Here is a 13,014-nt window from a genome sequence, read left to right as displayed (position 1 = left end):
GTTATTTGTTATATTCCACCTTGATGTTACTGCATTCTTAGCATATTTCGTGGCTTATCTATAAACTTTAGCATGCCAATTATTTTGGACCTCGCAATAAATACAGGCAACAGGTCATACAGGTCTAGATGTATTTGAGAATTCAGTTGCCTCCAATTATTATCATTTGGGATCAGTTTAGTAAAAAAAAAAAAAGTTTATTTTATATTTAACCAGAAAAAGTAGAAATAATAAAAATAGCAGAATAATTGTATACTTATTATTTTAAGTAAATGGATTGATATGTATTTTGATATATTTTATTGATAATTTATTATGCATTTTATATATATATATATATATATATATATATATATATATATATATATATATATATATACTGCCCTCCAAAAGTTTGGAAACGCCCTAGAAAAGTGGGGTTTTGGACATTTAATTTGTGATCATTTTGCACCGATAAGGGACAACAAAAACTACGAAAACATATTTTATTATATAAACAGTTTATACAAAGAAAAAACCTTACATTTTCGATTAATCAAAATATCCACCATTAGCAGCTATCTGACCTAAACTGGGTTCTGCTTGGTTCGTTGTATTCTAAACTTAATTGGCACTCAATTGTTGAAGTTATTAAGGTGTGCTGACTCAAAAATCTTTTACAAACCTGAGCCAAGTTTAAACCAGTAACCAGCATCACAGCTGGCAAAGGGGCATGACTGACTTTGACATGTATATATTGCCATTATTATGTAATCAAAATGAAAATTATTATTGTTGGTCTTCAATGCTAATGTCAAGTTATTTTAATGTATTTGCATCAAAAAATTTTAAGGATTTATGCTGATATCGACCAAAACTACACTTTTTCTAAACTTTTGGAGGGCAGTGTATATATATATATATATATATATATATATATATATATATAGATAGATAGATAGATAGATAGATAGATAGATAGATAGATAGATTATATACAAGCAATATCACACTCGTAGCCATGTGATATAGCTCTATATCAGCACAGCTGTGATTCGGCCATAGGTAATGATATACAGCCATAACGCACTGCTACGAGTGTGATATTGCGTTTATACAACAGTTTGACAGCACAAGTGTGTAAATAAACAAGAACAACAACAGAATGTCTTTAAAAACCCTCTTTTGTGAGGAACTACATCCTTCTGCCACGGATTCAAATCTCAAGTTGACAGTTTAACAGTTGAGCCCAAGCCTCTGTTACTAATTCTAAAACGTCACTTTTGAACTAGTAACGTAGGAAAGTTGAGTCTCTTCATTGAAACTTGTAATATGTAGAGTATTATGAGAGAGAGAATGTATTACCTGTATCTAGCTAATATTCTTCAGGTCAATCTCAAAATTCATGATCACAAAATCAGTTTGAATGTCCGTTGAGGAAAGCCATATCTTTGTCTTTGTCCTTTTAACATTAAGAGGATTTCCCATGACAGCGCTAGTCAATGCATTTGTGAATTGTGTCTCATAAGATGTTGTTTAAAGTAAAAACAACATCCTTGTTTCAGTCCATTTCAATATAAAAGTCTTTGCAAATGACTGACTCACTCATAAAGACAGTCTTTGCTGCCATCTAATGGTGTATTAATGTAACTTTCACTGAAGTCGAAATCACTAACGGACTCTTTCTCAATACTAAAAAATAGGGCATTGTTATTTATATAAAGCATTATTTATTCAACAATAATAATTAAATAACAATAGTTGTTATAACAGTATAAGAAGTCAAATAGAGAGCAAACAGTTCAGTCAAATGTACAAAAGCAGCACTCTAGTTAGTACAGGATTTAATTTCAATGTAAATATAAAGTTATGAAACTTAATATAGTCCTTAAGCTAAATCTATTAGCTCTGGAACAAATAATAGATTAATAAGACCAAAGATTGCCCGTTTGATATACCCAAAACGAATTATACCTCATGTTTAAACACTATCTACATAAGAGCCAGCGGCAAATTCCTGAAGGACTGGCCGAGATCACATCTCCGAAAGCGTCTAAACAAATTTCCGCATATCTTGAGCTCTAAACAACTACATTCTCGCCTAAAAAGCTACATTCTGTTACAAAATAACAGTAGTATCTATAAAATATGGAGTGTTAGCTCATTCAAACGGTAAAACGGTTCCCGTAGCGATACTGGAAGGATATCGCATGGCTGGTAAGCCCTCTCAGCCAATCAGATTCGAGAACCAGAACGAACTGTTGTATAAATTATAATAATAATTATTATTATTAATAATAGTAACTTTGTTGAATATTGTGTAAAGTGAACCATTATTGAGAGTCAAGGCTAGTTTACTTTATTTTCTCTGATGCATCTACAAAGGCTAGAAAAAGCACCTTCAGATCTAGCAGTTCCACAGACCTTGTAGAAATAAAAAAAAATGGAGCAAAAGTAAAAAATTGTCGAAGCTGAAAATGACAGCTAATCAGTGAGACAGCAGCATCAGCAGCACTATCTGAGAGGCAGAGAGAGTACGGTCAGGGTGCCGTCCTTTGATGTGAGGCTGGAGATGGGCAGAGGGCAGAGAGATGAGAAGATGAGTCAGCAGCCAGCCGTGGATGTGACAGAGATGCCTCCATCTCTCTGTTCCAGTCCAGTGCTGCAGGAAATGTACCCTGATATTAGCTATTAAAGAGCAGATTGTCAGGGGAGGGACGCCAGCTCAGACAGCTGCACAATACAGGCAGAAAGCACGAGAAGAGAAGAAGAGAGAAGAAGAGACAAATCATGTGATTCACAAGGAAGCGACCCTCATCTAGAGCTCAATTTCGGACGGGACTAGTTTTCTTGGAGAAAAAAGTGTTTCAGAAGCTTACTTTGTGATTTTAATGCCGTCTTAATATTGCAAATCAAGCAATTCCGACTTTATATCTCACAATTCTGACTTTATATCATGCAATTCTGACTTTATATCTCGCAATTCTGACTTTATATCACACAATTCTGACTTTATATCACGCAATTCTGACTTTATATCTCGCAGTTCTGACTTTATATCTCACAATTCTGACTTTATATCTCGCAGTTCTGACTTTGTCTCACAATTCTGACTTTATATCTCACAATTCTGACTTTATATCTCGCAATTCTGACTTTATATCTCGCAGTTCTGACTTTATGTCTCACAATTCTGACTTTATATCTCACAATTCTGACTTTATATCTCGCAGTTCTGACTTTGTCTCACAATTCTGACTTTATATCTCACAATTCTGACTTTATATCTCGCAATTCTGACTTTATATCTCGCAGTTCTGACTTTATGTCTCACAATTCTGACTTTATATCTCGCAGTTCTGACTTTATGTCTCGCAATTCTGACTTTATATCTCACAATTCTGACTTTATATCTCGCAATTCTGACTTTATATCTCGCAATTCTGACTTTATATCTCACAATTCTGACTTTATATCTCACAATTCTGACTTTATATCTCACAATTCTGACTTTATATCTCGCAATTCTGACTTTATATCTCGCAATTCTGACTTTATATCTCGCAATTCTGACTTTATATCTCGCAATTCTGACTTTATGTCTCACAATTCTGACTTTATATCTCGCAATTCTGACTTTATATCTCACAATTCTGACTTTATATCTCGCAGTTCTGACTTTATGTCTCACAATTCTGACTTTATATCTCACAATTCTGACTTTATATCTCACAATTCTGACTTTATATCTCACAATTCTGACTTTATATCTCACAATTCTGACTTTATATCTCGCAATTCTGACTTTATATCTCGCAATTCTGACTTTATATCTCACAATTCTGACTTTATGTCTCACAATTCTGACTTTATATCTCGCAATTCTGACTTTATATCTCACAATTCTGACTTTATATCTCGCAGTTCTGACTTTATGTCTCACAATTCTGACTTTATATCTCGCAGTTCTGACTTTATGTCTCGCAATTCTGACTTTATATCTCACAATTCTGACTTTATATCTCGCAATTCTGACTTTATATCTCGCAGTTCTGACTTTATGTCTCACAATTCTGACTTTATATCTCACAATTCTGACTTTATATCTCGCAATTCTGACTTTATAACTCAAAATTCTGACTTTATATTACGCAATTCTGACTTTATAGCACGCATGTGGCGACCAGGGCGGGCGAGAGCCGTGAGGGAACGGCGCGAGGCCGGTGGCGCGAGTGTTAATGAGCTTCACCTGGGAAGCGCACCGGCCTTGAGTCCCTCACGGAGGAGCTCCGGGAGCATAAAAGGAGGAGCGACTACAGTGAAGGACGAGAGAGGACCAGGCCTGGACTTTACGTTATGTTTTATTATGTTTGTGTGGCCGGCAGACGTCCGCGAGGGTCTGCCGGCATTACTTTCGTTTTGTTCTTTGTTTATTTTACATTAAAGTTACGTTGAATGTTCGCCGGTTCCCGCCTCCTTCTTCCCACATTTACGAACATCGTTACAACGCAATTCTGACTTTATATCACGCAATTCTGACTTTATATCTCGCAATTCTGACTTTATATCTCGCAATTCTGACTTTATATCTCGCAATTCTGACTTTATATCACGCAATTCTGACTTTATATCTCGCAATTCTGGCTTTATATCTCGCAATTCTGACTTTATAGCACGCAATTCTGACTTTATATCTCGCAATTCTGACTTTATATCTCGCAATTCTGACTTTATATCACGCAATTCTGACTTTATATCTCGCAATTCTGACTTTATATCTCGCAATTCTGACTTTATATCTCGCAATTCTGACTTTATATCATGCAATTCTGACTTTATATCACGCAATTCTGACTTTATATCTCGCAATTCTGACTTTATATCTCGCAGTTCTGACTTTATGTCTCACAATTCTGACTTTATATCTCGCAATTCTGACGTTATATCTCGCAATTCTGACTTTATATCTCGCAGTTCTGACTTTATGTCTCACAATTCTGACTTTATAACTCAAAATTCTGACTTTATATTACGCAATTCTGACTTTATAGCACGCAATTCTGACTTTATATCTCGCAATTCTGACTTTATATCTCGCAATTCTGACTTTATATCTCGCAATTCTGACTTTATATCTCGCAATTCTGACTTTATATCACGCAATTCTGACTTTATAACAAGCAATTCTAACTATAACTCCTATTCTGACTTTATATCACACAGTTGTTATATTATATCATCGTTATATTTGTGGTGTAGACTCTGATATTGTTTTACATTTGGAACAATATCTTTATCGTTACAGTTATCGTCTTTGGTGTGAACAGGCCTTCAGAGAACATTTTATTATTTAACAGAGGAAAAAAAAAACCCACAGGGAATCCATTAAGAGCAGTATACATTTATTTTGGGAAGAGAGAGCTTGTTCAGTCATCAGAAAACCTGATGTCGTTTCCCAGCATCTTCACTCAGCCTTTTACCAGGCACCGGACTGGAAAAAACCCTTACAAAGAGACAATTGCAGTCTGCTAGAGCTGATGATGATGCCGCAACAAACACAGATCTGCAGATTTTTTTTTTTTTAGATATTTTTGAAAGAAGTCTCTGATACTCACCAAGGATGCATATATATGCTCAAAAAGGATGGATGGATGGATAATTCCAATTGTACAACCCCGATTCCAAAAATGTTGGGACACTGAACAAATTGTGAATAAAAAAGGAATGCAATAATTTAGAAATCTCATAAACTTATATTTTATTCACAATAGAATATAGATAACATATCAAATGTTGAAAGTGAGACATTTTGAAATGTCATGCCAAATATTGGCTCATTTTGGATTTCATGAGAGCTACACATTCCAAAAAAGTTGGGACAAGTAGCAATAAGAGGCCGGAAAAGTTAAATGTACATATAAGGAACAGCTGGAGGACCAATTTGCAACTTATTAGGTCAATTGGCAACATGATTGGGTATAAAAAGAGCCTCTCAGAGTGGCAGTGTCTCTCAGAAGTCAAGATGGGCAGAGGATCACCAATTCCCCCAATGCTGCGGCGAAAAATAGTGGAGCAATATCAGAAAGGAGTTTCTCAGAGAAAAATTGCAAAGAGTTTGAAGTTATCATCATCTACAGAGTATCATCCAAAGATTCAGAGAATCGGGAACAATCTCTGTGCGTAAGGGTCAAGGCCGGAAAACCATACTGGATGCCCGTGATCTTCGGGCCCTTAGACGGCACTGCATCACATACAGGAATGCTACTGTAATGGAAATCACAACATGGGCTCAGGAATACTTCCAGAAAACATTGTCGGCGAACACAATCCACCATGCCATTCGCCGTTGCCGGCTAAAACTCTATAGGTCAAAAAAGAAGCCATATCTAAACATGATCCAGAAGCGCAGGCGTTTTCTCTGGGCCAAGGCTCATTCAAAATGGACTGTGGCAAAGTGGAAAGCTGTTCTGTGGTCAGACGAATCAAAATTTGAAGTTCTTTTTGGAAAACTGGGACGCCATGTCATCCGGACTAAAGAGGACAAGGACAACCCAAGTTGTTATCAGCGCTCAGTTCAGAAGCCTGCATCTCTGATGGTATGGGGTTGCATGAGTGCGTGTGGCATGGGCAGCTTACACATCTGGAAAGGCACCATCAATGCTGAAAGGTATATCCAAGTTCTAGAACAACATATGCTCCCATCCAGACGTCGTCTCTTTCAGGGAAGACCTTGCATTTTCCAACATGACAATGCCAGACCACATACTGCATCAATTACAACATCATGGCTGCGTAGAAGAAGGATCCGGGTACTGAAATGGCCAGCCTGCAGTCCAGATCTTTCACCCATAGAAAACATTTGGAGCACCATAAAGAGGAAGATGCGACAAAGAAGACCTAAGACAGTTGAGCAGCTAGAAGCCTATATTAGACAAGAATGGGACAACATTCCTATTCCTAAACTTGAGCAACTTGTCTCCTCAGTCCCCAGACGTTTGCAGATAAAAAGAAGAGGGGATGCCACACAGTGGTAAACATGGCCTTGTCCCAACTTTTTTGAGATGTGTTGATGCCATGAAATTTAAAATCAACTTATTTTTCCCTTAAAATGATACATTTTCTCAGTTTAAACATTTGATATGTCATCTATGTTGTATTCTGAATAAAATATTGACATTTGAAACTTCCACATCATTGCATTCTGTTTTTATTCACAATTTGTGCAGTGTTCCACCTTTTTTTGGAATCGGGTTTGTATTTGAAACTTCAAATAACTTCTGATTGGCTCCGTTTGTCACGTCACACAGCAGGTTTGTATTCAGTGTGGACAGACAAATTGCTTCTCACTAGAAACCTGAGGTGTCACACTGTTTATGACGCAGCATTATGGCAGCAGCACAAATGACCATCAACAGTGTTTCACAGCAGATATCACTCTGTGTAATATGGGACATTTCTAAATGAGATATTTGGCCAATTAATAAAAAAACATAGGTCTGACAGGAATGTGTGGCCCTCAGGGATTGATTTCACAAGTCAGTGTGATTCATAATGGGGCGTAATCATTATAATTAGAGGGCTTAATCCAGCATCATGGTGAAAATGTAATCAGAACTCAAGGGAACTTTCTGATTAGTCAGTATAATAACGAGGGTGGAAGGATTATAGAGACGTGCGCTTATTACTGCCTGTAATTAAAGAGCAGAGATTGGCAGAGCGTTCAGGTGTATCAGCGGCTCTGGAGAGGAAGAGTGATAGAATGATGCTCTGAACGAGAAAATCTTCTTTGGGTTATTTGAGTTACACACACACACACACACACACACACACACACACACACACACACACACACACACACGTGTTTATTGAGTTTGTCATGTTAGAAGCACTTGGGAATATGGGGAAAATTACTACTTCTATTCACACCAAAGATGAACGAAACCTACTAATATGCTTTTCACTTTTACAGTTTTTGAGTTTAATATCTTATTTAGTTTATTAATACATACAGTGTTGAATACAGGGAATGTTTAGACATTTTAGCCACATTAAAAAGGCATGCATGACATTGCATTATTTAACAAAATATTGCATTATTTTAACATCGTTCTGGAAAAACTTGCGCACCATTATTTTATGACCTAATGCAATGACAATCAGGAGTTAAGTGTGTCCGAACGTGTTGATCCAAATATTTTTAGGGGTTCGCAGTATGATTAGAACTGCATGAAATGACCCAAACCTCTTCTGTCGCCAAGATAGAGATTGATCAAGGCCATTCTGGTCATTAATGGGGGACCATTGATCTCTTTGTCTTTTTCCTTCTTTCATGGTCTCTCTGTCTCTTTCTCCTTGTTTTGGCATACAGGTCACCGCACCGGGGCTATAGATCATCACCACACTGACAGACAATCAAAACAGCCTGTACTCTCACAAATTACTCTTTAATGACTTATTTTCACACACAAATGGTGCTCAGATTGATCACACATCGTAGTTTGGGCTGTGTCAAACTTCCTGTAGAGTCGGCTGGTTGTGATCCGAGCTAGAGGAAAATGAGGCTAATGCTCAGGTCAGCGCCGCCGCTCACCTCATTTACTCTTTATCTGTCTTTCAGGGTGAATCTCCCCAGAAGCAGCAAATGACTTTGTGGGCTTTTTGACATTAGCAGTAAATTGATTAATTGCTGTTTTAAATTGCCTCTTTATATGAATTAGATCCTTTTAAAGAGGACATACTATGCTTTTGTAACTGCTCATCTTTCTTTAGTGTGTAATTTTGCTGTTTGAGCATGAAAAAGCTCTGCAAAGTCCCTCCAGCGGGAGTTATACTCTATATCAGTGTCACTGTCGCAAAAAGAAACGTATATTGCGACCTGTGTAGTCTGCTTCACAAACAAATGACTCATTTGAACCTGTTATTTTTAATGAGTCAGTCAAAAAGACTCATTATTTTGGCTCTCTTCTGGTCTGAAATGTTACCAAAATAGTGTTGTATTTGTTTAGTATATAATTATGACCATTTATCTGAAGGGTTTCCTCAAAAGTACCAAAATGAATCATTAGAGTCATTAAGTGGAATCTGATTCATAATTGGTTAAATTGCCTGTGATTCACACTCCTACTGAAAATAGAACAATTCTTTCCAGATGATGTGCTCTTTCATAAACATCTTAGCACCGTATGTGTGTTTACTAAACTAGTGTTTTTGTTAACTAAAACTATATAAAAATGTTGTCAGTGACTAAAATAAAGCTGAAATGAAATAACATTAAATATAAATATAGATAAAATTATAAATATTGGCAACTAACTGACTGAAATAAGTACTAAAATTACTCAAATTAATAAAAACATTTATTAAAGTTTATATATATATATATATATATATATATATATATATATATATATATATATATATATATATATATGTATGTTTATGATCAGTGGCAATTAATGGCAATTAATATGTCATTTTCATTGCCATTAAAGTGAAATAACTGAACATAAACATACAAGCTTGATAAAAATGCTAATTTTAGAAGAAAATTTCAGATGGCACTTAGAGGCTTTTGCATCTGAAGTCTTCATATATATATATATATATATATATATATATATATATATATATATATATATATATATATATATACATACATACAGTACAGTCCAAAAGTTTGGAACCACTAAGATTTTTAATGTTTTTAAAAGAAGTTTCGTCTGCTCACCAAGGCTACATTTATTTAATTAAAAATACAGTAAAAAACTGTAATATTGTGAAATATTATTACAATTTAAAATAACTGTGTACTATTTAAATATATTTGACAAAGTAATTTATTCCTGTGATGCAAAGCTGAATTTTCAGCGTCGTTACTCCAGTCTTCAGTGTCACATGATCCTTCAGAAATCATTCTAATATGCTGATCTGCTGCTCAATAAACATTTATGATTATTTTCAATGTTGAAAACAGTTGTGTACTTTTTTTTTCAGGATTCCTTGATGAATAGAAAGTTCAAAAGAACAGCATTTATCTGAAACACAAAGCTTCTGTAGCATTATACACTACCGTTCAAAAGTTTGGGGTCAGTAAGAATTTTTATTTTTATTTTTTTGAAAAGAAATTAAAGAAATGAATACTTTTATTCAGCAAGGATGCATTAAATCAATCAAAAGTGGCAGTAAAGACATTTATAATGTTACAAAAGATTAGATTTCAGATAAACACTGTTCTTTTGAACTTTCTATTCATCAAATAATCCTGAAAAAAAACTCTTGTACACAAATATTTTGTACAATTGTACACATTAAATGTTTCTTGAGCAGCAGATCATCATATTAGAATGATTTCTGAAGGATCATGTGACACTGAAGACTGGAGTAATGATGCTGAAAATTCAGCTTTGATCACAGAAATAAATTACTTTGTCAAATATATTCAAATAGAAAACAGTTATTTTAAATTGTAATAATATTTCACAATATTACTGTTTTTTAATGTATTTTTAATTAAATAATGAAAATTAACCCCAAATATGTTGGAAATTAACATTTATTAATATTTATATTTATTAATATTTTTAATGAAAAATAATTAAACGATAAACATATTAAATTGCTTATTAATAAATGTTCACCTTTTGAGTATTATTGTTTCCTCTAGTAATTTTGTCTGATTTTTAATTTCCAACATATTTTGGCTTCATTTAAAGACAGACATATAGTCATTTTTAAACAATAGTTGGGTTAAATTGGGCAAACATTTAACCCAACTGCTAGGTTTGTCCATTTTCAACCCAACTTGGGTTGTTTTCAACCCATTTTTCAGAGTATTTCAAATTGTTACATGTTGTAACATAATTAGTTGCCTTACTGGTTGACATCAGCTGGTTTGTTGTCGTTTTCTTCTTTCCAAACCCTCATGCTCTTTGAGAAGAGCTCTTTTGGGTTCGTTTCGTCTTTGGCTCTCACTTCCAGTAGACTGAAGTGTCCGTGCAGCCGCTGCTGCAGATTTAATAGAAACTGGAGTGTAAATGAAGCTCTCAGTGCCGAGCCGTCATGGTCAATGATGCTTCTCTGCCGGGAGAAAAAAATGCCTAATTTTGCCAGTCCACAGCTCAACAAGCTAATCTCCTTCAGCCAGCTGGTGAGCCTTTCAACGTGAATGAAGAACTCTGGGTGCATCATCAACACTATGTGCAAAACTACATGTTTATGGGGGTATAGGGTTAACTAACTGCTCTTAGTTGCTGTGTCCATTCCTCTATTCCTTTACAGATGAAAAGAGCCCAAAGCGGAGCTCTGGGATAAATAAGAGACTCTACTTAACGGGTCACCAAAATAGAGCGACATAATTCAGTATCGATTGAGTCTCTGGGGTCTGAAATGAAGAGAGTGTCTGTGTTATTACTGTACAAAGAGTTCAGACCCCTCAGACATTGATCAGAGCACCCTGCCAAAGCCAGACCTCATCTGGGGAAAATCAGCTGCAGTTTATCTCAGTCTGCGCAATTAATTTCGATGCCGACCGCGTTAGGTAATATCGGCGCGTGGCGCCATCGATCTCAATATCTGACACAGTTATTTTCCAGCACAAATAAAGGAAGTCTTCAAAATCAAAGCAAGTACAACAGTGGAGGGGAAACTCACAGCCGGAACGAGAGAGAGAGAGAGAGCCGTGCATTGATGCATTAATGTGCTCATGTATTATTAACTATGGCACCAGAGGAGCCTTTAGAGGTCGACAGGTCATCAGTGACATCAGCGTTTGTGTTTATGTGCGCCTGCTGCATATTTATTCATCCAAAACACAATCCAATACTCATCCATCCAGTGGAAAATATCATGTGTATATAATTAGAAATATCTGATTTGTGTTTGCTCCTCAATAGCGTTCAGTGCAATGTGCTTCAGTTAGAAAACAAGTGTTTGTTTAGCAGATATTGATTATGGTAAAACGGTACTTTATCTAATGTTTTTTCTATTCATATTTGAAACGTGATGAATGCAAATCTAATTTTTACATTATTTTATATGTACAGTAAATTCCCCAGTTCTCAGTCCAATCGAGCATCTGTTGGATGCTTCAAACAAGTATAAACGATAAAGCATTGTCACATGATCTTTCACTTACCAATCACAGGTCATTTGTGTTTTACAGGTGGAAGTCCCGGTGCGCCCGTGGCCCCTTCATCGCCCTCTTCTGCCCCGGTGTCCGGCCCCAGCGCAGACCCCGCAGAGCCAGAGTCTACCTCAGGGTCAGGAGGGGAGGACGGCCGCTCCATCACGCCCAACCCGCCTGAACCAGAGGAGAACGACAACGGAACGAATCCAGAGACAGAGGACGAGAAAGCCCTGCGTCTGCTCTACTGCTCTCTCTGCAAGGTGGCCGTCAACTCGGCGTCACAGCTCGACGCGCATAACAGCGGTGAGGAGCGCCAAAGTCCCTTTGAGACAAGTCATTTCACTCGGCGGCCATCTTTGAAACGCCTCTCGGGCATCCTGGGCATCATGCAATCTCTTTGAATGGGGAAACATCAAATTCTCCAAAACTGTTCGCCAACCTTACGATTAAATTTCATATTTGAAATCACCAATGAAATCTGACAACAACCGGCTCATAAATTTAGTTTCTAAACGCTCGAATCATGACAAAAAAACTGTATTTTTCAGGCTGGATCAAGCTAATGCGCATGCGCAGACTTAAATGCGCGTCTCTTCGGAGGCGCGCGTCTGACTGTTTCTATAGAAACCGGTGATTCTAACAGCAGCTGAAGTGACGCGATGACTTTACCAGTCGGCGATTGGCTCTTATTTAGAAGGCGGGACTTATTCCGCCATATTGCGCGTTACACTTTCTCTCATTCAAAACAATACGAGTGACATGTCTTGTGTTATTCTATAGTCTTTGGGAGCGCTTAGCATTGAGAATTTACCAAGATCAGTTCTTTCTCTCAGGCAGAAACCGTGTATCTTCCATATTTTGTCATTTTTATTAGTGCTCGTAACTCCATTGGCTCCTCAAACCTCCTCAAA

At 36.5% G+C, this 13,014-nt stretch overlaps 1 protein-coding gene across 11 annotated transcripts in view; it reads left to right on the top strand.

The window, feature by feature from the left end:
- The window catches only part of znf385d (zinc finger protein 385D), a 232,295-nt gene that overhangs the window by 204,997 nt on the left and 14,284 nt on the right, over positions 1 to 13,014 (top strand). For 10 of the 11 annotated variants that reach the window (XM_048154134.1, XM_048154135.1, XM_048154132.1 and 7 more), the window contains one exon: positions 12,122 to 12,406. In XM_048154134.1, the coding sequence (XP_048010091.1) occupies positions 12,122 to 12,406 (285 nt within the window). The remainder of the gene's footprint in view (positions 1 to 12,121; positions 12,407 to 13,014) is intronic. The other variant, XM_048154138.1, reaches the window with a different exon arrangement.

The sequence above is a fragment of the Megalobrama amblycephala genome, linkage group LG13 (assembly GCF_018812025.1).
Source record: "Megalobrama amblycephala isolate DHTTF-2021 linkage group LG13, ASM1881202v1, whole genome shotgun sequence".
Taxonomy (NCBI): domain Eukaryota; kingdom Metazoa; phylum Chordata; class Actinopteri; order Cypriniformes; family Xenocyprididae; genus Megalobrama; species Megalobrama amblycephala.
This window is presented reverse-complemented; position numbering and strand designations above follow the sequence as displayed.